This window comes from Pholis gunnellus (genome assembly GCF_910591455.1).
Source record: "Pholis gunnellus genome assembly, chromosome: 13".
Lineage (NCBI taxonomy): Eukaryota > Metazoa > Chordata > Actinopteri > Perciformes > Pholidae > Pholis > Pholis gunnellus.
In genome coordinates, this window is record NC_136540.1 from 6,199,989 (window position 1) to 6,227,344 (window position 27,356).

Genomic DNA, 27,356 nt, shown 5'->3' on the forward strand with positions numbered 1-27,356 from the left:
AGGGGAGGGATGGGCATGGGGTTCATTCTGTTCATGGCAAAATTGTTTAAAACAGAATATTGATGATTCTTGTCTGTGATGTAGACAACGTCAATGTTTGGGTTTTTTTTATATAAAAGGCAAAATTGAAAATTGTGTCCTTATTGACTGCATGCCTGTTGATCTTAAAGGTGCAACATGTATTCAAGTGAGTCTAGACTGTGGTAAGCCATCGCTGGTCTGAGTTTTTAAGGATAAGCCTGTGGACAGAGGGGCACATGTTTTAATCCCAGGCTGTACTCGGTTTAAACAGATGGTATTTTGGCAGCATTTAACTTCAGAGGTGAATAACAACAATGTGACTTTGTGGTTTGTAATATCTTTGTCGTTTGACTAGCATATTTTCCCATAAAATCGCAACCTTACGGGCGAGGAGAAGATTACATGAGGGGGTTAACTTGCTTTTGCCCATTAGGTCATTGCAATTAATAGTTTAAATTAAGATTATTTATAAAAGGCAATTCTCTCCCCTGTTGTTTGCCATGATCTAGGATTATGATCATTCATTTCAATCATTTAAAACTAGCCAATATGGATGCTGTGTATATTTGGAATGGCTAAGTCATTAGATGTTAAGAGTGAAGTAAGTTACTTTACAAATCTGCATTTTTCTTGTTGTTCCTGTTTGAAGTCTGAATTAATTCAAATTAGGGTTGTGTTTGTCTGACTATCACAGAACAAAGAAAACAGAAACGCACAATGCTCTAGCTGTGTTACTTAATGAGAGAAAGAATTTTAAACTTTTTAACCTCCATGTGAACCTGCAGCACACTCATGGTAGACAATCATGCTGACTATATAGGCTCAACCAAATACTTCACAAAGCAAAGATTGGAATGTTGTAGCAGGCATGTTGAAACACGTTTCAACATGCCTGCTACCAGCATGCCTGCTTCATTTCAAAAGCAACTAACCAACACACATGACATACGACACAATGTCCTTGGTTGGAGGTTAAAAAAAAGTCTCTGGAATGAAGGGATTTTATCAATAAAAACATAAAAACAACCAGCAGGGGGTGGTGTATCAGAAGTTTACAGAAGTGAATGTGAACCGGAAGCTTTAACGTTCATGTCATAGATCCTGAATAGAGAGCTTCACTCAGTGGCTGTGGGGGAAATAATTCAACTGCAGCCGTTTCCGAATTATTCCTAACAAAATGCATTTGTTATTAAATGTGTAGTGTTTCGCGCAATATTTTCAATTCAAGATTATTCAGTATTATTAGTAGTGATATTTAGTGCACAACATAGAGGACAGAATGAGTAACTAGAGAGTAGAGCGAAGGAGGTTTTGGTGGAGGGGAGTTTTGAGCGGAGTGAGACCTCCTTATGTCGGCTATGAAACCTCACCACCTGGATCACTGATGGTTGATCCCCTCATGTCCCCTCTGAGTGACCACAGCGGTGCAGCGAGATAAACTGCTGTGGAGGGTTTATTGTGGTTGCGTGCGTTAGTATGCGGTCACCCGTGGACGATGTTAGCTTCGGTCAGCAGCTCGGTCGGTTACCGTTACTGTGTTTTAACGTTACGTTCGGATTCTAACGTTAACGTTCCTGTGTTTTAACGTTACGTTCGGTCTCAAACGTTAACGTTACTGTGTTTTAACGTTACGTACGGACTCTAACGTTAACGTTACTGTGTTTTAACGTTACGTACGGACTCTTAACGTTAACGTTACTGTGTTTTAACGTTACGTTCGGACTCTAACGTTATCCTCAGCAGCGACACGTTGATGCCCCAAGTTGACCGCGTCGCTCTCCTGTAGGTTAGTTATTATTAACGCTCCCATTGTCTCGTTTGCTTTTGCACTTAAAACGTTAATATTCGCCGTATAGAAAACGGTGACTTTCACCCGAGTTTCGGCCAATGTTAACTTACTTAACGTGTTGTTAATGGAGATTATATCGACACATGCTAAACGTCTGTCTCCAAACAGGCGTTTAAAAGATGTTCAATTTCTGAACAAAGAATAGCAGTTTGTCCCCCGCTGGTGGTAACCTTGTGCTACAAACCCCACTGAGTATCTGCATTATGTGACCTCGGCAGTGTGCATTTCTGCAGCTGTGTCCCTAAAAGAAGTAGAAATGCTGCTGCTGACATTTTTGTTTTGGAGAAGAAACACTGAAATAGTTACAACTAGCTACGTCGCTAACATAAAACGCCCTCAGAGTTGTTATACAGGGGAGCATTGTATTTTGTCATTTGAGGACTGTAGTTGTCTAGTTCGTGCAAACTTGTCAGTTGTAATTAATTCACGTCTTCTCTTGCATTGTATTTTACTTGAGTTATTCTTCTGTTTCCATACACAGACACATTGTTAACTCACTGTAAATAACTACTTTTGGTGTGAATGAGGACAGGTTTTATGCAGTGAACTTTAAAACCCAGCTGCTGCCTGTCTGTGGGTTCAGATCCCTGTGTGGAAACACACACACACACACACACACACACACATTCACTGTATCAGGGGGAGTGTGTGAAGAAACAAGTGATTGATTATGTTCTGTGTTTCTAGTCATTGAAGTACTCGGTAAGATGTAGCAGTATGTTGTGAGTGGAGTTAGGAGGTGAAGTGTCATTCATTTTATTATTTTTCACCAGGTAGCTGAGAGAAAGAAGAACCTCTTCTGAGACACCATGGCCCCTCACCCGGCGGTCCAGGCCATCATCGACCTGTCTGCAGGAGCCATAGGTAACTACCGGGCTTCGTCTCCACAAAATCAGCAAACAAACAATATTTAGTCCCTCAGTGAGAGGATCCTCTCTGCTTTTTATTCGCATTACCGAAACGCCTCACTGGCCATGTCTGACGTTTTGATGACTCGTGTGTTTTTCCGGCTCGTCTCTCTCTGTGTTTCCTTTGACTCTTTAAGCCGCTAAGTGCATGCACGCTGTCGAGGTTTACCTCTCTTCACAGCACATTATGTTGTGCGCCGGTTTATTTTTTTTTTGAAAATGAAAAATGCTTAAAGATGGGTAAAATGCTGAGGTCAAATTTCATTTGTGTGACAATTTCAAAGTTTAAAACACTTTCAAAAAAAAGTATTTTTCCTGTAGTTTGTGTAACAGCCTTTGTTGGATCACTTCTGTTGTTGACTGTTATCTCACTGTTTTTCCTCCAAGGGGGAGCTGCATGCGTCTTTAGCGGGCAGCCTCTCGACACGGCAAAGGTCAAGATGCAGACCTTTCCTAATCTGTACCGGGGCTTCATCCACTGCATCTCATCCACCTACAAACAAGTGGGCCTGCGTGGTCTCTACCAGGGCACCACGCCGGCGCTGATGGCCAACATCGCCGAGAACTCCGTGCTCTTTATGAGCTACGGCTTCTGCCAGCAGGTCATCCGCTTCACGGCTGGACTGCACAACGAGGCTGTGCTGAGGTAAAGGGGGGGGGGGGAAGTAAACCAGGCTGTCCTTCTTGTTCCCCCCGAGGACACACGTAAGGTCTCTTAACAGTCTTCTGTTTGTCCTTCCCTCTGTGTCAGTGACGTGCAGAAAGCCTGTGCTGGCTCAGTAGCGTCCATATTCTCCTCGCTAGTACTTTGTCCCACTGAGCTCGTCAAGTGCCGGCTGCAAGCCATGTACGAAATGGAGGCAACGGGCAAGATTGCTAAGAGCCAGAAGTAAGTGGGTTTCTTAAAATATTTTTTTGTCCCTTACCGTATATATTGCTTATTTGCTATTAAGGCATAACCATAGTTTTTACTTACAAGGCCTGCTATTTATTTAGTAGGTACATTTGTAGAAGTTATATGGAAAGATTTTTCTGCCTTGGTTCATTAGAGGGATAAAAAAAAACACCATTCGTGTATCATTTGCTCACCCAGGGTGTCCTTTGTGGTCATTCTGTGGGTGATGTATTCCTTTAACCCTCTGAGACCTGCAGCAATCCTGCCAGACATTACTGTACATTACTGGCATACATTGTCTTCGTGTCTTAATGTGGTATTTTTTTTCATTGCTTTATTAATTCTCAAGTGGTAAAGAATCGGTAAAGAACCCCAAAAATTGCCGCAACAACCTATGAGACATAATACAGCATGTGGGATGGCCGTCACACACTTGCATCATAATGTTCTAAACACTTTGACAATTTTCTTTATTTCATATGATTTGAGCTGCATCTCAAATTAATCTTCAAAGTTCTATGTGGCATAAACTGTTGACCTGCTATCTTCCCCCTGAAGATCCCCTGACATATTAATCTGTCAATAAGTGTGTGTGTGTGTGTGTGTGTGTGTGTGTGTGTGTGTGTGTGTGTGTGTGTGTGTGTGTGTGTGTGTGTGTGTGTGCATTGACTACGTCTCTCTTGTCTGTCTGAAGCACAGTGTGGTCGGTGGTGAAGTCCATCATGAGGAACGACGGAGCAAAGGGCTTCTTCCAGGGTCTGACCACCACCATAGCCAGAGAGGTCCCCGGTTACTTCTGCTTCTTCGGTGCCTATGAGCTCTGCCGCACCACCTTTGCAGACTACATGAAATGTGAAAAAGACGACATAGGTACTGGGACAATGTTCTGATAGGTTTATCACAAAGCACACACTGTTTCACCCCCCCACCCAACTCAAACAAAGGCTACGCCAATATTCCACATTCATGCAGGAAGAAATCAATCCGTTCAAGCTGACGCATGTTCTCTGGGTGTTGTTGAAAGGCATTCTGGGAAAAGTTACTCTCTAATAGATCTAAATGAGGTTGTCTGAGGAAAAGCAGTGCTAAAAAAAATGTAAATTCGAAAATGTTACCACAATGGGCCTCGGTCACAAACTATCAGTACGCACAAATCTGTGCTTAAATCGTGCGTGATAACGTCCTTGATGATGAAGTCTGGCCGGCCGTCTTAATGTAAACACAAACTAAATGCAGCTCATCTTCATCTTTCGAATGAAGCTTCGAATGTCGAACATATTTTATGACGACATCACACACACACACACACACACACAAAAGAAAAATATGATTTGATGTTGTTGTGGTTGTATAACTGTATTTTATGGTGCTGTTAGATTTCTGCTAGACCGCCTCGTTAATACAGGAGCGTGTTGACAAGCGGGAGAGCAAACAGTTACATCTTTTTTTCAATAAATGTTGACTTTTGGACTTTACAACGCTCTGTTTATTGGAAATGTTTGGATCAAGTAGGAAACAACGCAGCCACCACTGAAATGTAATTCTACAAATGGTATTCTACTCATAATATTAGTGTAGTCTGATCTTGATCTGCAGCTGTGCATAAATACAGAAGGAATAGATATGCATAAAGAAAAAGAAGCTATAATAAGTAAGAACATTTGGACACAAATACTCCTGAATGAGGCCCAATGTGCTCACAGATTCATGACTTAATGTCGTGTGATTTTCCTTTTAAAATATAGTTCTACTACATTTAGTTACTAATGTTACAGTTGCTGGACTTCAACTTTGAAATATGTCAATTATGATTTATTACCCATATTACAAAATGTCCTCTTCATTCACATACGTTTGCTTTCCCCTGCGACACATCTGCTGCACAGTATCATTGTGTCCCTGTTTGTGTTGAAGGTGTGGCTCCGATCATGTTCAGCGGTGGTTTCGGGGGGGCGTGCCTGTGGCTCGTAGTCTACCCCTTTGACTGCGTCAAGTCTCGTATCCAGGTCATGTCTATGACGGGCAAACAGGCAGGCTTTTTAAAAACCTTCATGACCATTGCTCGCACTGAAGGTAGGTCGAAGAGTTTAATGTTTAGTTCTTCGTTGATTGTCTACTGTTTAGCGTTAGCAATGGGAATGTAATCTTTGCTGTTTCCTTTGTTTAGGCGTGAGGGCACTCTACTCTGGTCTAACCCCCACCATGGTCCGCACCTTCCCTGCTAACGGAGCGCTGTTCCTGGGTTATGAGGTCAGCCGCAAGGTCATGATGAAGAAGTTTGACAGCTAAAATATGCTCGACACAAATGAAGGAGAACTGAACTGGAAGAGAAGTATTGTCACCATAGAACCTCATCAAAAGCTTGTGTGTGGGACCTGTTTTTTTCCCGTTTAACATAACTAAAAACTGCCACACTACATTTTTTTTTTTTAACTTACACTATGTTTAAATCTTTTAAATCCTTATATTAATTAATTTTTTAGATTTAGATATAGTTTGTGTTTAACTCCCGGAAAATGCTATGCCAACACACCACGTATATGAGAGAAATATACGTGCAGCACAGTATTAAGCAGCCATTTCTGAAGGAATCGTGAACACTCCAGTGTTATTATTTGATGTCTACCTCAACAAAGTCAAATCCGCACAGAACCACCTCTCTATGCCAGTCATTTCAAATCGTCGTTTACTTTCTCTGTAAGCTGGTCGACGGGTAAGAAAAACACTCCGTAAGGTTGTCTTTAACGTGCAGCATCTTAAAGGGCCAGTGTGTGGCATTTAGGGGGATCTATCAGCAGAAATTGATTATAATATTCATAATCATATTCTCTCAAGTGTATAATCACTTGAAACTAGGAATCGTTGTGTGTAGGTATTGTAATCTGCAGACACACAGCTAGATGCCCCCAAAATCCTACACGCTGTCCCTTTTTGAATCCTTACTTTAGATCATTGCGTAACGGTTTTATTTAGAAATGTGAAGTGGCGTTTACTGATTAATTTAAGTTGCCTACAATGCGTTGTGATGACTTGTGTTTGCAATTGTGGAATCATTCACGGCTAAGTATGCGCCTCAGTTTTGGATCATTGAGCGGCTTTACTTTTTAAACGGCCTTGACTGAAGACTTACAGGTTTTTATCAGCCTCAATAGAAACAAGCATAGCCATGAATACAAAAACGGACTGTTTTTGTATTCATGGTATATTCCACTTCTGTTGTGATGAAGTATCCACTCTTTTTGGTACCCAGTGTTTGTCTTTTTTGTTGTTCTGTACAAGTCAATGTGAAAATATCAACTGCCTCATCAAATGTGCAATTCGCACACTGCATTCCTCAAGCAGGGTATTTCTGCTGCTTAGTGGTTGGCTGTTCAGAAATGTTAATTGAGAAATGTAGGTATTTTAAAATGCTAACAATTTGAGACAACACTGAACTGTTTGTATGGATATCCATCCTGGTATTAATAGCGGTTATACAACTTGCATTAAAGGTTTCATTGAAGAATAACTTTGTCCTGCATTTTATTTCACTTGGAGTCAATTATTTTAACTAAAAAGCACATTAAAGCAAAAGCATAATATCAATATGTAACGCCAAATATAATGTAACACAACACAGAATTGGATGAGCAGCTTATATTTAAAACCAATTTATTTCAAATGAACCATATAATTGGCATGAATTATTTCTAACTGCTATTTTCACAACATTAATACATCGCGTTCCTTCAGAGCTATGCGTTTTATTATGTTGCAGCGTTAAGCATAATGAAATGCGCACAAAAAGTATAAAAATCGACAAAGTAAATCTTTCATGCAAATGCAGCAGGAACACTTCTCTCAACCTTCCAGCAGGGAGCGCCAGTCAACCGTCAGGAACTCACAGCGGCTGGAAGTAAAACACACCAAAAAAAACGTGAGGAGAGATTCTCTTACGTGTCTGATTTTCGATATCCTTACACCAGAAACTTCTGCCTATTCTGTTTAACACTCTTCTTACCCCTTTGTCCATGCAGGTTCCACACAGGCAGCCAAAGAGCCCGTTGATCATCTGAATGGCACAGAAAACCAGCTGCAGACAGCTTGTGGCCAGCAGAGTAGCAAACAGTCCGATGTTGAACTGCACAATGTCCTTAGGCTCTGTGCACGAACCCCACCACGTGCTGTCGGTCAGGTAACTCGGGTCACTGTGCAAACGAGGAGGCGTGTGAGTGATCAGGTATTTAGAAACTGAAATGTCATCGGCAAAGTTACTCCAGCGTGTCACCTGTCTTTAAAAGGTGTCAGCCAAACCAGAACTACTTTGCAGAGGGGCCCATTCTGCAAACCGAGCACTGCCACGATGAAACTGTACAGGGCACCGGCCACGCCCACTGCAGCGAATGCAATTGATAAGAACATCTGCAGAAGTGAAATGGTAAGCAAAGGTCAGAAAGGTTTATGTTGCGGTTTAACGCATCATTCATTCCTCCTGAGTTCTTCCCCGTGCTCACCCTCCCCCTCACATTTCTGTCCTAATATTGATAAGTGGGTGTTTATTAGTTTATGGAGGAACAGGCTCAACATTTGTTTCAACCCACATTCCTCAGATTTCATCTGGTTTTTCCCTACATTCTAAACCAAACCAGCTGCAACATGTTCCTCATCAGTCTGGTCGCAGTAGGTTTAGTGACATTTCCTATTTCTTAAGCAGGGTCACACTTTATTTACTGTACTGCGATTGTCATACTGCACCTACACGTGCCATGTTATCAGAACGTCTTGTACAAGCTGAAGAACAAGTCAAACGGGGAATACATTTCTAATCTTTATGTCATTCAAAAATAGTCATGGTAATGTGTATCGGTAGCATTTAGAGCTCAAAACACATTTCAATAATCTCTCTGCAGACATTTTGAACTTTAAAATACTATTTACGGATCAAGCAACATATGTACTGTTCTGATGCTTTCAGAATTCATGACAAGTTATCTATTTAAAGAGGACCGTGGTGTTGTGTAATGGTTTAGTGATCCAGCAACAGCTTCCTTATTTAGTAATTAAATTGAATTGCATCTGGCCTCCATTAAACTCTTGACTTTAGCTGAAATGTAACTCAAATACATGTTGGAAGTCTTCTTTTTAATGTGTTTATTAATTGGAATCATGTTCACGTGAGACACGTGTTTCCCATCATTTATTTCTACTCCCACTGATTTATGTTTTTAACGCTTCACTGACCATTTATATAGTTCAAATTCTCTTCAGCTGGAGAAGTGTATGTCTGCATATATAGATAATATAGTACGTTGCTTTATTGTTAATCATTTACATTCAAGCCCGCCCTCATCTTTCACCGAGTATCTAACGAGTAGTTTGCACTGACTCACCCCACAGCGGTTCCCACAGCACCCCTGTTTTCCAGTCAAGTGGATGTAAAGGGCTGGGAGCAACACCTGTGGCAGGAAACATGATTGAACAGGAGCTAATATTCAGTTACATTTAGTCAAAACCTTTTAAGCATTTTCACTTAATCTTGATAACTCCAAGCTTGTAGAATATTTCAATAAACAGGAAGTCAGTGTACCTCTTCAAACAGCATTCAAATCATTAGACGGCCGCATGCGAACCAGTTAAAATCCAGTATTTTCTAGTTTTAGCTTCACATTCCTCACATTTTTCTGAGGCTGCACACTTTTTTCAAAAGGAATCTCAAGCAGCGTGTTGTCGAGCATCACACCCTTCAGTAAAAAGACAACTCACCATTAAACCTCCTCCAACGAGTCCCCCCATGTATTTCACCTCCTCAGTAATGTGTCCGTCTTTGGCATACTTGATGTCCCCGCCGGGAAAGAACAGCACAATGTTGCAGATGATGGATATGAGCGCTAATGGGTACAGAGCAACCGCAATGCAGCTGGAGCATTTTCCAGTGCACATGTTGTCAGAGTGAAGACCGACCGGCTTACTGCTGTGAAACAACTTGTTGAGTAACTTTGAGGCTGGAATCCTTCCTGTTTTCAGAGAGAAGTTCCACCTGAAACTGACCCAAAGAGGCCAACGTGTTTGCACTGGGAGCAGAAACCAAATGCAGAGAGTGATGTGAGGGTGTGGGAGGTGTAATGACAAGCAGATAACGTTAGCAAACAGAGCCTGGGATAGGCCGCCGAATATGAATGTGACTCATTCCCTGGTATCTTTAAGACAATGCTTGTTCTGTTGAGATGGTAATGCGTTCAGGTGATCTGAGTCACACGAATTACTGATGGTCAAGTCACTACTAGGTACTTCTGTTTAGTTTAGCCACCAGGCCTCCAAAATCAGTTTCCTGTATGTTGCTGTATACGTTATTAATGCTCAGTGCTACTCGAGTGTCTTGGTGGGAATTGTGAGAGAGCAGAGATTTACTGTGAGTCATGTTTCAACTCCGCCTATTGTGTACAGTATTCTGGTATTCAGTGTTGACTTTGTGACGCCAGGATCACAGCACAGTTGGACTTTAGACTTGTTGCAGCATGTTTGGTAGAACAAGAACAATGTGTTATTGACGTCGACTGCAAAACACTGACAAATGGCCATATTGTTGGATAGTTAAGCACAAACCGGACAGGCGAAATGTGTCGATTCCTCCACTGAGCCGTTGACTGAAGTTAAGTCTGCATTGCACGAGTAAATTGACAGAAAACGCGAAATTTGACACAGAAAAAGAGCAGAAGAGCCCGTGCATCCCAAACAGTGTTGTCGCCGAGCAACAACTCGGCATGGCAGTGATCCTCGTCAGTGATAAAGGGTGTAAATATTAACTCAGAAGCAGTGCATGAATACATTTTGTGAAAAAGATTCCCTTAAGGACTATTTCCTTTCATTCACAAACAAATGGATAAATATAAAAGGTAAATACTGTAGCTAGTGAATCCTGCATTGACCTGTGTGGGGATGAAACCAAGTCATAAAGTCATAAATGATAATTCACTTTGATCTTAAAATGTCACTGCAGGAACATAGTAAATGATTAATCATTTTATGAATATCTGACCACACTTGTTTCACTCGCTTTTGTTACTTTCACAGAAACAAATGGAGGCTGGCAAAGCTCTCGGTGCTGCATCATGAGAGAAAGTCACTTTCTCACAGCCAGGGCGTTCTGTAGCAGTAAGCGTCCTGCAAGTGTCCCCGATTTAAGACCGTAAAAGGTAAAACGATTGGAGATATGAGTTCCACAATCGTGGTAAATGGCCTATACTTATACTTGGCCGATAGGATCTCCTGACATTCAACACGTTGTCCTTCTTACCAGTTTGTACGTCTAACAATCTGGGATAACACTGAAACATTTGATATAAATGTTGGTACATTATTGAGTTACATTTACTCCTGCTATACTATCAGATATGATGAAACATGACACAGAACTGTAGCGGTGGATCAGCAGCTTATATTGTAAGCCAATTTATTCAAACTTGACCACGGAATTAGTATGAATTATTCCTAATACCGTGCTCTGTTCACAACACACCTTAATACATTGCAACAGCGCGAAGCATCATCAAATGCACATTTTAATTGAATCCGTTACCAGAGACAGCAACAATTTCAAAGTGAATATTTTATGCAAGATGCAGCCAGGAACACTGCTCCCAGTATTCCAGCAGGGGGCGCCAGTCGACTCATCAGATGTGATATGACCGCGTCTTCACCATCCTGACCTGGAGCTTATGGTTCCTGTGAGGTAAAAACAAACAAACAATTAAAATAAATAAATCAAACAAAAAGGCAGGGGAACTGAAGTTCTAACTAATGTGAGAAATATCGAACTCAACAACATGGTGAGCTGAAGTGGTACCGCTTTGTTGCAGGCTCCACACAGGCAGCCAAAGAGGCCGTTGATCATCTGGATGGCGCAGAGCAACACCTGCAGACAGCTTGTCACCAGCAGGGTAAAGAACAATCCGATGTTGAACTGCACCACGTTCTTGGGCTCGGTGCAGTCTGCCCACCAGCTGTTGTCGGCCAGGTAGGTGTAATTACTGTGTAAAAGAAAGAGGCTTATTAAAAGAGCCACAACTCTATGGTGTTTATGTCATCGGAAAGATACTTCTGTGTGTTACCTGTTCTTAAAAGGAGTCGTCCAAATCCCACCATATTTGCAGAGGGGCCCATGATCCAGACCGAGCACTGCCACAATGAAACTGTACAGGCCACCGGCCACCCCCATTGCAGCAAATAGGATAGACAAGAACATCTGCAGAGGGGAAATCACATCAAAGGTCAAAAATTATAATGTTAAGTCGGTGGTGTTTTGTATCTCTACGCCTAAAGACTAACACTTCTCTTATACTTTTTCGCAGAACTTGAACTTATAAATAAATGTTCTTTCTGAAAATGAGAAAAGGAAACAAACTGTGCTGTGGTTCTGGTGGTTGGTACCTATCTTAAGAGAACACATGTTGTGAAACGGTGATGCAGCATCATGCAGCACTTTTTTTTTTTTTTTTCCATTCTCAGCTTGACTGGCTTCCGTCAAACACTTAAATCTTCAGTAGTTGAGTGTGACAGTTCTTCTTGAGCTGGGAAACAACAGTTTGATGAAATAACACTAACTCAAGGTGTTACTTTTTGCTTTTGTCTTTTACCGGGGACCTTGAAATGTCTCACCTCACAGCGATTTCCACTCCCTTGTTGTGAAGTCAAGTTGAGGTAAATTGCTGGTATCAACACCTGTGGTGGAACACATTAGTTGACAGGGAATTAGATGCAGCATCGGTAAAAATAGCGAATAGGTTTGTTTAAACAATTCAGCACTTAAACCACCGTCGTCAGTCAGTCTCGTTTTGAGGAATTCCTTTTCAAACTGTGCCAAACTTTGCCTCAGTCATGATGAAATGTGCCTCCTGACTGCATCATACAATATGTGGTGACACTAATGAATAGTGCAATTGATTTTAAGTGTTATTAGATTAAGAGAATCGCAGATCTTGAAGCACACAAATAGGACACGGAACGGGTGAGATGACCACTGCAAAACCAATAAACAAACAATGTGTAATATATAAAGCAGTTAAGTTGCACATTTCAGAAACAAGTTTATCGCAGCTTTTAGACCAGAGTCACACCTTTCAGTGACGGACTACTCACCAGAAAACCTCCTCCAACGAGTCCCCCCATGTACCGCACCTCCTGAGTAATCTCTCCATGTTTGACGTACTTGACGTCCCAGCCAGGAAAGAACAGCACAATGTTGCAGATCATGGATATGAGCACCAGTGGGTACAGAGTAACGCCGATGCAACGGGAACATCCTCCTGAGCACATGTTGTCAGAGTGAAAACTGCCGTACAACTACTTGTTCATTAGGTCTTTGCTCAAATCCTTCCTGTTTTCAGAGAAGAGAAGTCCCACAAATGACGATGAATTGCTGTTTCGTGTACTTGGTGACTTGTTTTTCGTGTACATTATAGTTGTTGGAGTAATTTTAGTCCAACAAGCTTTGTACTCTAACTTGAGTATAGGGAGGAAAATCAATACTGGAAGTACACCTCATTTCACTTTTCTTTTGTCTAAATGTATATTTTAACACACCTGCTATGAATTCATGCATTACACTGAAAGATAATCAAGGACTTCAATAACTTTTAAACATTTTTAAGCAGATTATGAGACAATGGGCCCCTGGGCACAGACTTTAGAGTTGTTTCGCCTCTTTTTGTTGTTGTTTTGGAGATGTCTAACAGAGACATCTCAATTTACATTTATTTATTTATTATCAGTGTTTTTTCACACCTGGTTTCATTATTTTATTATTCGTAACTTGACATGTGAACTTAAGCATGTTTATACATGAGTGTATGATCTATGTTCTATGCTTGCATGTGGATTGTGATGCTGGTAAGTGTTTTACTGTGTGTGCTTTTGTTGTTGTTTTGTGTCTCTTTGTAGTTGTTATCCATCTCTCATATTGCATCTCTTCGGAGTCATTTTATGTTTCTTTCCGGTCATTTTGAGTCTCTTCCTAGTTGGTATGTGTGTCCTTGAGTGACATTTTGGACCCCTGGGCCTGTGCCCGTTTTCAGTAATCCATCCATAGGTAGATGTCATTTAAATATTTTTTAAAGTGGTGATTGAACTTTCTTGTGGGGAAAAAAAATCCTTAGAGACACAAATAACTAGCCTATTCAAAGCAGAGTATTTCCATATCTCATAAAAACCTGTCTGGAGAGTGTTTCTATACCTTTTGAGTAAGTATAACACATGTTTCCCTATACAACATGTAGTATTTCGGAGAGGGAAACATATTTTTCCAACAAAGAATAGGAGGCTAGGTGGACTTCCGGACTACATGTATCGCGGGTCGACCCTCAGAGGTCTTGGCTTTGTGTCCTCGTTTGGCCTCCGCTGTAAATATTGGGGAACCTTTGAACCCCTCCCCCTGTTACTGAGGAGTACGCTAGCTCAGTCCGGGCTACAGCTGACCCACCATGGCCACGTCAACCGTCAAAGACTTCCTGGGTACCTATTTAATGCCAGAAAAATGCTATGAGAGGATTTTCGTCAACTTTCACATGAACGGTGAGGCCCGTCGTGGTGATATGTATTTACTTTAAGTAGGCGCGTGAAACGGAAAAAAAGAATTCCAGATGTGGGGGACGTGGGGGCGCGCGCGTGTGTCTCCCATAGACCGTGTTTACGAATGTTTCTCCTCTCGTTACTGTTCAACGTTGTAAACTTTTTTTTAAACTGTGATATGCTTTTTGTTTGGGTTACTATTTCCGTTACTCTTTTACAAATTGCAGCCATAGTCACACTCCTATCCCGCAGTGAACATATATCTGATTGTTTGAATATTTTTCTTTTATGTCGCAGTGCCTTGCCTAAAGTTCATAATGAACAGAATCGTCGGATTTTGGATCTTACTGGACGCTCTTCTGGGTAAGAAACCTATCCTTAAATCTGATGTAATCACGTGACAGCAGCAACAGGCCATCACCAACAAACACGACTAAAACAAAGGTGTCTCTTCTCCCCCATAATGATTGATCATTATTGATTGGCTCTCTGTACTAGTGTATTGTTTGATCATAATGATCAGTGCTCTGGTAAACTGATACTGCTGTCCCAGTGTAGGTAACCATGCCACATGATGATATCACAAAACCCCTGCAGCTACAGTTGTGTCCAAATTAAAAGCAGTGTGTTTAAAAAAGTGAGTAAAGCCCAAAATCCTTATAATTGCATTCTTTATGTCACCCCACAAGTTTTGTATTGGATTACGGTTTGGGGATTGGGGTGGCCACTCCATAACGTTAATCTTGTTGGTCTGGAACCAAGATGCTGCTCGCTTACTGTTGTGTTTGGGGGTTGTTGTCTTGTTGAAACACCCATTTCAATAGCATTTCCTCTTCGGCATAAGGCAACGTGACCTCTTCAAGTATTTTGATGTATTCAAACTGATCCATGCTTCACTGGCTTGAATTCAGTGTTTGGGGGTCGTCTGACAAACCTGTCTGCGGCCCCTAGGCCCCCAAACACTGAATTCAAGCCAGTGAAGCATGATGGCGCACGCGTCATGATATGGGGAAGTTTCTTATACTTTGGTGTCGGGCCTATTCATCGCATGCCAGGGATCATGGAAAAATACTGTTTCAAAACCAAGAAATACAGAGGAATTGTGGAATGTAGTCCAATCGTCCTTGGATGGAATTCCTGTTGACAGAAGTTGGTCGACTCCATGCAACACAGATGTGAAGCAGTTCTCAGAAGCAGTGGTTATACAACTAAATATTAGTCCAGTGATTCACAGGAAAGCTAAATCTTCAAGCGTTTTTCAGTTTATACGGTAAATGTTTGAGTTTGTAAAGACAAGTGCATTTTTTTGAACAGCCTAATATTCCCTTTTCTTAAAGTAATAACAAATTTGAGACATTTTTCTTCACGTTTTGATTTGGAATAGAATGGGCAGTGTTCCCAATGCATTGGCGTGTATGGGAATAAAAGCTATTATAAGGATTTGGGGCGTTACTCACTTTTTTAAACACACTGCTATTATTTGTACACGTCATCAGTGCAAAAGTGCAGATGTTTCCACACGTCACTGGGAAACTGAACTACACCACAGTACAATGAAGTAGCCAATGCTACTTTATTTGGATAATTATAGGTTTTGTGTCCATAATTGCAATGTTGCACTCATTGTTTACATATTGATTGCTAATCTGGACACAACCACCAAACCCACTTACTAACTACATGTTACTTGTCTTCACTCCTCCTTGTCTGCCGTCTCCCTGCAGCACAGCTACCACAGCTGTTCAAGATACTGTGGAGAAGAAGTGCAGAGGGCCTGAGTCTGACCTCCGTGCTCCTGCAGCTGTATGCCTCCTCGTGTCCTGTTGTGTACGCCGTGGCCAACAACTACCCACTCTTGTATGTATTTAAGGACATTAAATTATTCTCAGCCTGTGGCCAACAATTCACTGGCAGATCGGAGTCACATGTTTTATTTCATAATCATGTTGCACCATGCTGAACTCCAGACACCCCGGTGTCCTCAAATCCCAGGAGTTCATCTGTTTGAGTGATGCTGGAAACTAAACCAATGTCGTTAACGCGTTCAGGCTTAAAGCCACATTCTACCAGTTGTTTTCGGCGTTTGCTCGTGATTTATGAATGTGCACTGGTGACATCCATTTAAAAACTGTTGGCTAATCTACATAGTCTGGCAGCATGTACTTGTTATCATAGATGTGTGCTTTCCATGTGTTTTACATAAACTGCTCTACAGCGCCTGGGCTGAAAGGCTCTTCACCTTGGCCCAGACAGCAGCGATTGTCTTCCTCATCCTGTATTATCGGGGTGATACCCTCACAGGTTAGCACACATACCTGCACATGCACATTTTTTTTCAAATTCACATATTAAATAATGTATACACTTTTAGGATAACTTGGCATTACTCCTTTTTTTTTTCTTATTGTCAACAAATCCTATGGAAAGACCAAAACCCAAGTCTCTACCCTCTTCCTGTCTGTGCCTCTCAGTGTAAATCCTTGAAAACAGTGAAAATGCACCACTTACAAGTGACCACATTGTTTCAGGTTGCCCATGTTTTCGCCAAACCTCGTCACTCACAATCTTCTTGTTTCATTCTTGGTCAGTGTTCTACTGGAGCGCCACCTTGTGGTGTTACCTCTCCACTCATACATTTCTCACAGAGACTTTTTGGTAGAAAAACAATTACACTTAATGTAAAAACACATTGATGGCGAGCCGTTTGCATAGGTTGAGATGATCATTTAAAAAGTACTTTTTTGAGTTTTGTCCGATCACTATTGATTTCGTAGGTGGACATTCTTGGTAAAACGTTATGTGTTCCTTATGCGTGGCATTTTTTTTTGTTGCGCATGAAGTTCCTCATTCAAACCCGTTTTGCGCTTGTTTGGCAGGGATGCTGTTCCTCTTGGCTTACGGGGGTGCAATGTTCCTTCTGGGCTCCTACGCGGCTGCAGCAGTTGTCTCGGTGATGCAGGCCTCCAGTTTGGCAGCTTTAATTGCAAGCAAGGTAGCAACTCAATGGCTTATCTTGTCAGTGCAATCTCTGAGCTGTCCTACAATCAACAAGATCTGTGAACTGTGAAGTGATCGTGCACAGTGCAAATCTATCAGGAGGGTGAATTTATTTGCCGGATTTGTTGTTTCCAGGTTTTCCAAGCTAGAACCAACCACTGTAACGGCCACACGGGCCAGCTGTCGACCCTGTCTGTGTTACTGTCGTGGGCTGGATCTCTGGGTGTTCTCTTTGTGTCTCTACAGGTATGCAATCAGGATTAACTCACAAACGCAAACAAAGCTGCACGACCGCACATTTTACACTACTTCAATCTGTCATTGTTGTCTTTACTAACTAAGTCAAACTGTGTCTTGTAGGAGACCGGAAGCTTGTTCACCACTTTGTCCCAGACACTGTCAGCCGGTCTCAGCTGTGTCCTCCTGGTCCAGGTCCTCTGCTACAGGAGCAGCACCGCCACCACTAAAACGAAGAGTGAGTAGAGGTGGTGGACGGTGACATATGATCACTTACATAATATGCAAATCCTGCCAGTCATTCAAGAACTTTTTTTGTGACTCTTCGCCAGATGTTGGCACATCAGTGAGTCAAATACAGCGCAGACGCATCCCAAAATGTTTACAGCGTCTTTTTGTACAAAAATGCCTGTGTTGTCATGCTATTTAATCGTTCTATGCATTTCACATTTTATTTCTCTAGTGGTGTAAATAAGAATGACTTCACTCTCAGCTGGAGCACAGCTTTCAATGTTATCTGACAGCTGCCATATACGTCTTCCACAGATTCCAGAGAGAATTTATGTCATTTTTAATACAGGGTTTTAAACTGGGGAAGAGGTTTAATCATGCAGCAGACACAAGCTATTACTCACTCCTCTGTGGTTGAAGGTGCATCCTGCTGATGACGCATTCAAGTCGTGTCAGACTTCCCTTGCAGCCTCGCGCACTCAAGCATTTACCGGGGAACGTCAGTTAAGCCCCTGAGGGTTCAGGGCTAAAGGCCTCAGGGACAGGGACATTGGGGTCGGGCCCTTGCCAATCATTTCTCTGCTCAGACCTGAGAGATTGAACAACATCAACCTTGAAGTGTCAATGAGAGCAATGAGGGGAAAGCTCCATGAGAGGGTGCTGTGGTCGCTCTGGTAAATCATGTGAAAGATGACGATTAAAACGATCGTTTCACATACATATGGGACTTTGAATATACTGAAACCTGTTGATGTTTTTAGATATCTAAGCAGCACTCATTTTGTATTCAAGAATCCTTTCATGAACGCCTCTGGACTGGCCTCTGAGCTTCTAGCAATGCCAGCCACCGGGAACAAAATGTTCGGTGTTGCTCAGTAACACTCAGTAACACTCAGTAACAACCTTATTTGTTTTGTCAGTTACCCTGTTTCCTTTCAACTCAACACAAAAACACTGGTGTCGTGTCTCACCCGCTGTAATAAACTATTTCTTGATGCGTCTTTACTGTTGCACATTTATGGAGTGTCTCACTTGCATACCCGATGAACTGTACACTGAACTCAATTTAACGATACTGTGAATTATTGTCTCTGAACATTAAGTAATAAAATGAAAGAATAAGCAGACCCGTCACCTTTAGTCACCTTTGTCAGGACCGTCGAAGGCCTTAGGCGCGGTCACACATTATGTGTGTGTACATAAAAAGCACGGCCTTGTACTTTATTATGTCGTTATGTTTGCATTTTCACACAGCTGACAATCTGAACGACACAGATACATATCCAAAGCACAGCACTGCCATCATGGCCCAGCTAACACAAAGACCATCCTCAGAAAAGCTAACTGGTCTCTATAACTGGAAACTATAATTTCTGCTATTATGCACAAATACAGCCGCTAGCGTGACTGTATAGGCTCTTAGTCTTGTTTAAATATTTCACTACCCTTCATATTTCAGATGTTTTTTTTTTAATATGTCGTGTATTTTCCGCCTACACATTAAACAGCATAAGTGTTTGAACTCATGTCCTTTACATGGAGCAGATATATGGAGTGTAGAAGGCATGAACTCTGTCCTTTGCATCGAGCAGATATAGGGAGTGTAGGAGCCATGTCCTTAATTTATGCGCCCTGATGACATGTTCAGATGTTTCATATTATCGGAGCCAGAGTCCGAGGAGAAGTTGGGGGCCCATGTCCGAGACATGTTTATTAGGTGTCATAGAAAGGACACCATCATCTGCATTTAAGACGACGAAGACTCTCCAGTCGGCAGAGTCATTTTGAATTGACTGAGGACTCTCCGGTCGTGCTAGCCGGCTGTATGACATGTGTTGCTTGTATGTAATAAACTTCATGTTACCAGCAAGAACAGTGTCCGCGGAGCTTCCTTCGATCATCACTTCAACATCACTGTCGCATGAAATATACCACAAATACATTCTCTGTTTACAAATGAATCCTTTCAAATCACTCTGCATGCTGAGCACAATCTGTCAATTGAAACGTGTTCCCTTGATAAATGCATCAGAAATGTGAAAACAGAGAGTGCTGTACTTTCTGTTCTCCAAAAAGTCGGTGGAGAAATTCACCAATTGGCCAATTTATTATGTAATGGTGACATGATTCACATGAATTCTTGTACATTTCAGGAAATTACCTTTTAAGCCATGACTTCCCTAAAATACCATTAAAATAGTGGAAGGCAATAGTACCATGTGTGTAGTTATAATATGATTTGAAAATGTGAATTCCTCTACTCTTATATTAAGTTCAGTCCATATGAAACAGGGTAACACCACAATGTCGGTCAAGAAAAAGTCCAATCATTTATTTGCTCTTCAAGTTTATTGCACAGAAAATGGCCCATAACAGGAAGTTCATTGTTAGTTCAGGAGCTGCTGCGCGTAACATTCACAAGTCCTCAGAAACTTTGCATTGGAGCAATCTGCAAATGAATTGAGCAATTTCCAAACAAAAGTATCAAAACTACATTTAGCATTTTGCTTGTATTTGACATCATCATCAGTCCCTCCCCAACTTGTTTGAGTCTTTTTACTTCCCTTTATTCATTTATATAAACTAACCACTAACTATTCCATTTGTAGTCATTGTAGATCACTTAACAGGCTTCCATTCACACTAATTACTTAAACATAAATGGTGTTATCATAATGGCATGGCTACGTATCCATGTTAAGAATTGGGTGTAATCGTTGATGTTAAATAAATAAGATCTGATTGAGGGGGTCCTTCTAGCCAGTAAATGTTCACACAGTCTGGTTTATAATGAAGACTATCATAGTCAGTTTGATCCCCCTTAATTAGGATAATCTTTGTCAATGTAAAAATTACGCAGCTGATACTGCGGTTAAAAACAGTTCCCTTGCTCACTAGATTACTCATAATCAACCACATACATTGCTTACTGTATGAATCATAACATCGAGAAAACAAAGTTGCTTGGAGAGTATAAAAATATTAATATCAGGAGAGCAAAATGTCAACTTCATAATACAAAATAGACTCAGGTACCATTATGTTATGGACGTTAACAGGAAAACTGTGTGTTCTTAAAGCTTCAGTACATTCATCACGTGTCATGACAAACACATGTCGAAAGCTGTTCAGTCACTACTGAAATCACTGTTTGTTTTTTTTAACTTTAACACTTGAAGAGTATCAAACACTTTATGAAAAAAGCACCACATCTGGCTCTCACCTTAGAGAGCGGTTTAGAGCATAACGTTGGAGTTCTAATTGTCCATTTCATAATCGGACTATTGGACTAAACTGTACAGTCCTCAGAGCCGGATGTCTACCGCACACTGGTGCCGTAATAACTCTGACGTTTTCAAACCGTGTGGAGAAAAAAAAACCTCGATCTGGCTACGAGCCTATATTAAGCAGCTAAGTAACACTGATGTATGCTCATGCTGACCTGGAGAATGTAAAATGACATGTACATGATGTTAAAGCTAATTTATCTGCCCCCAACCCCAATCATCTGGTTGATATCATAGCTTGATTTACAACGATACCTAAATACTCCGTCTCAATGATGATTTATTCAAGTATTTGACGTAAAGGCCATTTTGAAGCTCTGAAAAATGATCAATGATGTTAATAAATAATTAGGTTGGTGTCAATTCTAATAAATAAAGTAATTGTTAGAAAGTAAATACTAATGTGACAGTAAACGCATACTTAAATAATGTATGTAGCATGCAGACAATGACGCAACTAATTTAGTTTTTTAGTTTAAATACTTTTAATATCGATTGTGACGTGTAAATATAAACAGAAACAGACGCTTGTGCAGATAACAGGTAAGCTAACCTCCAGCAACATAAAATAAATGTATTGTTGATAAAATCTTAATATATTTGACAATTTTCAACATCTGTGTTATGTCAATATGTAACTAATCTCCTAAAGGGGCTCAATGACGCGGTGAAACCTCGCTCTGTCAGTTAGCGTAATCTATTCATTGTTTGGGTTGTTTTTTTCTATTGCACTCGTCTAATTATTCATTTAGAAAAACATAAGCGATGCAAATTAGCTCAGCCTATAGGCAAATGCTAAATGACATTAATCTTTTCAGTAACAATGGCGCAACTGGTGCATCTAAATATAAGCGTGCATTAAGCATTAAGCAATGCCGACGGTTAAGACGCGCTGCACTCTGTTTGTACGTGCAGGTACGCTGGTCTCTGGTTAAACTAAAATCATAAAGAACATGGAGGTAGTCAGAGATACATTTCACTGCCAGCGTGGTGTGTTCAAAATGAAGCATGGAGCAGCTTGCCACCCGGTCAATTTGCACCAAGCATTTTATATTACAGCTGTTGTGCCACTGTGGTGGTTGTTGCCACAATCCATACATTTTCCCAAACTTCTGGGACACATTTGATGCTTTCTCCAGAGGGTACAGACTATTTATATATTTTGGAAAGTAGTTATAAAAGAGCCATGGTGTAACAGTATTGCGGTTTCCTTTACGTTCCTATGCAGGTTATCATCATATCTGTGCACATATGAGGCTTTGATATTTTCACCTTCTTCCTGACACTTTTGAATGTACTTGTGTTTTTCTTTTTGGAGTGTTAAATGTGACCTTTTCTCTTTCCCGTCAAGAAAGACGGCCATCTCCTGGTTTTCCTTTAACCTCACAATGGTATCCTCATTAAATGAGGACTCATTTAGCCTATACGCGCTCGAGAGCCTTAATGAGTTACCCATTTTTTCCGGGTGTTATCTGAACTGCTGGTACAGTTTGCGCAGTTCATCCCAGAAGAACAAAGACAGAATGGTGTGTGGGCCGAGCCGGAAATAAGAGGCTCCCAAGCCTTTGTAGAGTCCCATCAAGCCTTCCTTCCTCAGCGTCTTAGAGAAGCAGTCAGCGAATCCTTCATAAAGCTGCCCCTAAAAGATGAGGAAATGAAAGTCAGTCTGGATTTCATCCGCTGAATTTTAAAGCCGGATGTGATGAGTGTTTGAGCTCTCCTTTGTTATCAGTCACTTCTAACGAGTTATAATCCTTAAGGGTAACCCACTGGTTTAACAGTGTCAGACTCATGATAGGCCATTTAAAAAAAGAAATTAAAAAAAATCTTTCTATTTTAATTCTTCCTTCACATTACCCACAATGCAATTTGACAGATAACAATAATTTAATCAGAGTTTCAGGCTGTGCTGTTAAGTGGTTCAGATGTTTTGAGAAACACACACTCACACACACACACACACACACACACACACCATTAGGTGTATCTGTATGTTACCAGCAATGTGTTACAGTCCAATAAGTTACTTAGGGGGCTATTTTTATTGGGATCAGATCTCTCTACGTTACATTGAACCATCTGAGGAGCCGTCATTGGAAACGGTTTTGGAAAAGAAGAGCGTGCGCTTTAAAAAGACACTTGACAGGTGATTGGATGAAACCATCTGTCAATCAAACTCCTACCGAAGCCGGTCGGGAGAAGAGGGAAAACATCTTCTCCATGGAGAAAAGCCTTCAGTGCTGGTTTTTGGCTCTTCTTTCAAAGAAGAAATACTCTCCAGTTCTGATATAACTGATTCTACTGCTGCATCCACATTAAGCCCTCAGGGAACACGCCTCGCACACGCCTAAGCCTCGCCCGTTGCTCCTCACAGGACGCTGATTGGTCCGTGCTCTGGCTTACCGGACACACGCGAAGCCTGACTAGATGGGATTTTTGTGTGATAAGAGACATTGCCAGAATGGAGCTGCCATGCAAGGTAAACGCTGAATTGCTATTGCAATTACATACGTAGTGTTAAATTGATGACCAAAACCTAAAGAAGTGTCACTTTTAATACATCAGTCTCTCTCCTCACCTTGCCCAAGTGATCCACGGGCTGGTTGTAGAGCCGTGTGCTCACTACATCAAAAGGTGTCATGGCCATCACCACCACCACGCTGCTGATCATGCCGGCAGTTAGGGGCACCAACCAGCTGCCCTTTGGGAACACCTTGGGAAGAAGAAAATAACATAAGGATAAGGAAAGAAGAACATAAGGATATGAGAGGCTCTATTCGCAGTATGCTAGTAGTGAGACTAGACAGGATGTAGCACACTCTGCGCACCAGTGCAGTGATTCTAGACCTGTATCATCATCAAGATCTGATTTTAACTGGTCATGATCTCTTATATGCAATAAAACAGAAGGATGATTATTATGCGTGACTATGTTACACACACACACACACTCCTAAGTAGTTCCAGTCAAAGCTGTTTATTGTGAGAACCTGATGTACACAAAAGTATACAAAAAATACTTTATTACGCAGAGAAGAGGAAATTTGTGCGACGCTTTTATAAAGATGGTAATATATCAATTAATGACAATAAACATACAAAAAAGCAGCACATAACAATCTTTCGCTCTTTGGAGGCCTTTTACTGGCACAGTCACTCACCCACCAGCCAATTAAAACAGCTAAAGTAGAACATGACAACTTTGAACCAGAATGTCAGGATTCTTTTCTGAACTTTTTTCCAGACCTGTCAATTGAATGCAGTTCACTGATATGTGTTTATAGTTCTGGCTTTAAGTATAAAAGATCTTTTTTTCAATTTGCAACCGTTAAACCGATGCACTAGTTGTGTAAGTTCCACTTTCGTTTTCAGATAGGGGGCCCAATGAAAGGTGTCGAATTTCTATTCCAGAAGAGTGCAACGCTTTGTCAGCGCCACACTGACTGGTTTTATAATCTGTACGCAGCAACTGACTACAAATGACCTGTTCCCAAGCCTGCAACATGTTCTTACTGTGTTAAGTTTCGGCCCCTCGGCTAATCACAGCAGCTCTCTGCGAGTTATGCAAGACCCCTCCAAAACAGACATGTTTATTATTGAACAGTGTGGTCATAAGAAAGACGTGCACATGCGGTGGAAGACTGGGGAGACGGCATTCCTCCAGTCGGCCCGTTTCCACTCATCACCACTGAATTTAGATGCCTTTCATTAAACCTCAGCGAGCCCTCCTAGGGAGCAGTGAAACATTCTGACCTGCAGGTCAACCACCAGCTCCTTGGAGGAGGAGAAGGTGGAGAGTTGTGCAGCGGACCCCACGCTGACCCTTGGTACAGCAGCACTAGAGCCCCTCCACAGTCCCAGAATGCCGTGCTGCTTGTAGATGGCTGACAGAGCGAGGATCATCCCCTGGCAAGGAGGAGGAAAACACAGAACTGTTTATGCCTGCCACTCATGTTTATTACCATCTCAGGGGTTATGCTGTTACCTGGTGCTTGTGCTGATGTCCAACTGCAATAGAGGAGGCAGCCTGACTCTGCAGATGAGTCTTAACCTGTCAATCAATGGAGACGATTTGTGTTTACTTTTCCTCCAAAAGTTACAAGTGACAGCTCAACCTTGAAATGTCACGGCCGATAAACCTTTAATTAAAGGAACAGTACAAAGAAAGTCAAGCCTCCTCGGGCTACAGTGAACCCAGCTACTGACCAAGTATACGGGGCTTCCAATCACGGCTCCCACCACCCCGGCCACAGCCCCCGCTACCGTGGTTTTGGCCGCGCTGACCCTCCCGTTAGTGTGGATGTATCCGGAGGACTCGATGACGGCGTACGAGCCGAGCCTGATTCCATTCATACAAAACTGATAAACGAGCCCGGGCATCAGTCCTTTCTGCAAGCCGGCCAGTCCGTCCACTTTGCCGATCGTGTAAAACGCGTGGAAGACGTTGCGGTAGTAAACTTGGTACGAGCCGCGGCTCTTGAGCTCTCCCTGGAGCTGCATGCGCGTTTTGACGACCTCCAGCGGGTTGGTGAACAGACAGGCTCCGCACGCCGCCGCTCCGCTCAGCACGAAGTCCATCGCGACTGTCCCGGCAGAGATCCGAGGCCCGCTACGAGTCCGACCCGCCCGTGGTGGCAGAGGAGCTGGACACAATGTACACACACTTATTCCGAGACACGGTGAGATGGATCAGCGCGCAGACATTGGAGCACTTCAAGAGCTCCTCGTAAACTCGTAATTCCGAAATAAGTTGGCAGAAATATTTATTACTACAGACTTAAGAGTCAGTCAATTTCTTTTCATGTGTATTTATTTTGAAAAAAAAACTAATCTAATTCAGATCATCGTATTTTAATGGGCATGCTGAAATAACACTATACAGAAACATCAACTGCAAGTTCCTAAAGTGTGATATGCTAAGTGAATTTGGATAAAATGTTTTTTTTTACAAAAAATACGTCACCATATATAATGCATGTCAGAAAAAAGTTACTTAAAGTATATAGTTACAATCATGTACACGGTGTACTGTAAGAATAACAGAGATATTAGTTTTGGATGTACACTCGAGCCGTTCCCTAAACGTCTCATCTTAGAGACTGGTACCCCAGCGTGTGTACGTAGGTATGACGCTCGTCTTCTCAGCCAATGACAAGCCCCACAGCCCCACCCGCTGGACGACTGACTGGATAAGCATGTTAGGTATGCTACAAATAATGGGCGGTCAAATTATCAGAACTCTTTCCATTTCTTTATTTAAGAAAACATAGATACAGAAATATTATGTACACACAAAACTGTCATGGTACATATTCAAATAAATACATATGTAGTTCTATTAGCAGATTATAACACATTCAAATATGTTTATAATGCATACAAGGTCGTCATAGAAATTGTTACCAAACTGGTTCTTAATTGTGCGAAAACCTTCCACACCTAATGAAAAAGCGCTCACCTTTTACTGTACTTAAAATAAGCAGCATAGATTCTTCCTCAGCTGAGTTTCCCAAACTTTTTCTCAGCAGACACTTACAGCAGAAAAGCACAAGTTGGAATGACTAATTATGGCCCCATTCCAGCAATTAATGTGATAGGTTGTTGTGTTTCACAGGTCAAAATGTCTCATATCCAAATGACTGTGACATAATTGCCCTTGATTGACTCACTTATTTAAATGTTAATGAATCACTCAAAAACGATTTGGCGTCTTAATCATGAATTGAAAGGCAGCTACATGTATACACACAATACTACAAACAAAACATAAATTGTCTTTCTCCATTTCCCAACTATATCATGTAAGCCAATTAGAATCTAAAATAGTTTGAGATCAACAAATGGTCCCTAAACTAGGCCGTAAAAATGCAGACACAGGAGAATAACCGATGAGGCCACATTCCTGCTGAGAATGTCCAAAAGTCACAACACCATTTATGTGTCTCACTGAGCTGGATACTCATTGATCAGACCTTTGTGTCTGTTTTTTTGTGGTCAAAAAGACCAATGGCTCCTTATCCACTCACTCATGTATTATTGTGTAATTTTATATTACAATAAGGTGTTGTTTATGAAGTCAACATCACACCTAAGATTGTGAATTGATTGCGATGCTTTTCATGTAACACCAGCATTCTGAGTGAAAAAATGATTACTGATGCAGAGTTCTCCCTTGAACTAGCTGTGTTGTATGAGAATGCTCCACCACCGAGGCCTTTGGGCTGCTTGTTTTGGTTGCTGGCCGTTTGTTTTTCATTGTTGTTCCTATCAGTCTGAGACTAAAAGTCTGAGACCGAAATGTCTGTAACATTGGCCATCTTTGCTCATTCTGTATAAGCTTGTTCACCTTTTTCTTGGTTCTTCCTCACTGAAACTGTACGCATTCTGTT

The 27,356-nt window shown here is 41.5% G+C and overlaps 5 protein-coding genes across 5 annotated transcripts; 2 read left to right on the plus strand and 3 right to left on the minus strand.

The window, feature by feature from the left end:
- Positions 1-1,360: 1,360 nt before the first annotated feature.
- slc25a15b (solute carrier family 25 member 15b) lies at positions 1,361-7,160 on the plus strand. Its single transcript, XM_079172206.1, has 7 exons — positions 1,361-1,803; positions 2,644-2,734; positions 3,166-3,424; positions 3,530-3,667; positions 4,368-4,543; positions 5,588-5,746; positions 5,841-7,160. The coding sequence occupies exons 2-7, from the start codon at positions 2,680-2,682 to the stop codon at positions 5,960-5,962; spliced, it is 909 nt and encodes a 302-aa protein (XP_079028332.1). The 5' UTR covers positions 1,361-1,803; positions 2,644-2,679; the 3' UTR covers positions 5,963-7,160.
- A 147-nt stretch (positions 7,161-7,307) lies between these two features.
- Positions 7,308-9,751, minus strand: tm4sf21a (transmembrane 4 L six family member 21a). Its single transcript, XM_079170982.1, has 5 exons — positions 9,416-9,751; positions 9,043-9,108; positions 7,941-8,074; positions 7,674-7,860; positions 7,308-7,562 (listed from the first exon to the last, which is right to left on the minus strand). Exons 1-5 carry the CDS (start codon positions 9,590-9,592, stop codon positions 7,554-7,556), a joined length of 573 nt encoding a protein of 190 aa, XP_079027108.1. The 5' UTR covers positions 9,593-9,751; the 3' UTR covers positions 7,308-7,553.
- A 1,324-nt stretch (positions 9,752-11,075) lies between these two features.
- Positions 11,076-12,964, minus strand: LOC306704743 (transmembrane 4 L6 family member 4-like; the record flags this gene model as incomplete). The annotated part of the gene is made up of 5 exons (XM_079171249.1): positions 11,076-11,374; positions 11,496-11,679; positions 11,761-11,894; positions 12,308-12,370; positions 12,788-12,964. The coding sequence occupies 5 exons, from the start codon at positions 12,962-12,964 to the stop codon at positions 11,366-11,368; spliced, it is 567 nt and encodes a 188-aa protein (XP_079027375.1). The 3' UTR covers positions 11,076-11,365.
- A 1,163-nt stretch (positions 12,965-14,127) lies between these two features.
- LOC306704632 (mannose-P-dolichol utilization defect 1 protein-like) lies at positions 14,128-17,695 on the plus strand (the record flags this gene model as incomplete). The annotated part of the gene is made up of 7 exons (XM_079171061.1): positions 14,128-14,218; positions 14,513-14,578; positions 15,940-16,072; positions 16,431-16,516; positions 17,092-17,207; positions 17,348-17,458; positions 17,573-17,695. 7 exons carry the CDS (start codon positions 14,128-14,130, stop codon positions 17,693-17,695), a joined length of 726 nt encoding a protein of 241 aa, XP_079027187.1.
- Positions 17,696-20,023: 2,328 nt separating this feature from the next.
- slc25a35 (solute carrier family 25 member 35) lies at positions 20,024-25,613 on the minus strand. The gene is made up of 5 exons (XM_079171199.1): positions 25,174-25,613; positions 24,953-25,018; positions 24,721-24,873; positions 23,546-23,680; positions 20,024-22,606 (listed from the first exon to the last, which is right to left on the minus strand). Exons 1-5 carry the CDS (start codon positions 25,543-25,545, stop codon positions 22,436-22,438), a joined length of 897 nt encoding a protein of 298 aa, XP_079027325.1. The 5' UTR covers positions 25,546-25,613; the 3' UTR covers positions 20,024-22,435.
- Positions 25,614-27,356: the final 1,743 nt, after the last annotated feature.

Bases quoted from the DNA above. Each gene is read 5' to 3' on its own strand.
- slc25a35 (XM_079171199.1), bottom strand. From the start codon at position 25,545: ATGGACTTCGTGCTGAGCGGAGCGGCGGCGTGCGGAGCCTGTCTGTTC. The intron at 25,019-25,173 runs GTCAGTAGCTGG...ATTGATTGACAG, and splicing joins TTGGAAGCCCCGTATACTTG to GTTAAGACTCATCTGCAGAG. The intron at 24,874-24,952 runs GTAACAGCATAA...CCTCCTTGCCAG, and splicing joins GACATCAGCACAAGCACCAG to GGGATGATCCTCGCTCTGTC.
- slc25a15b (XM_079172206.1), top strand. From the start codon at position 2,680: ATGGCCCCTCACCCGGCGGTCCAGGCCATCATCGACCTGTCTGCAGGA. The intron at 2,735-3,165 runs GTAACTACCGGG...TTTTCCTCCAAG, and splicing joins CCTGTCTGCAGGAGCCATAG to GGGGAGCTGCATGCGTCTTT. The intron at 3,668-4,367 runs GTAAGTGGGTTT...GTCTGTCTGAAG, and splicing joins AAGATTGCTAAGAGCCAGAA to CACAGTGTGGTCGGTGGTGA.
- tm4sf21a (XM_079170982.1), bottom strand. From the start codon at position 9,592: ATGTGCACTGGAAAATGCTCCAGCTGCATTGCGGTTGCTCTGTACCCA. The intron at 8,075-9,042 runs GTGAGTCAGTGC...TCACTTCTGCAG, and splicing joins GCTGTGGGAACCGCTGTGGG to ATGTTCTTATCAATTGCATT. The intron at 7,861-7,940 runs GTGACACGCTGG...TCGTTTGCACAG, and splicing joins CTGACACCTTTTAAAGACAG to TGACCCGAGTTACCTGACCG.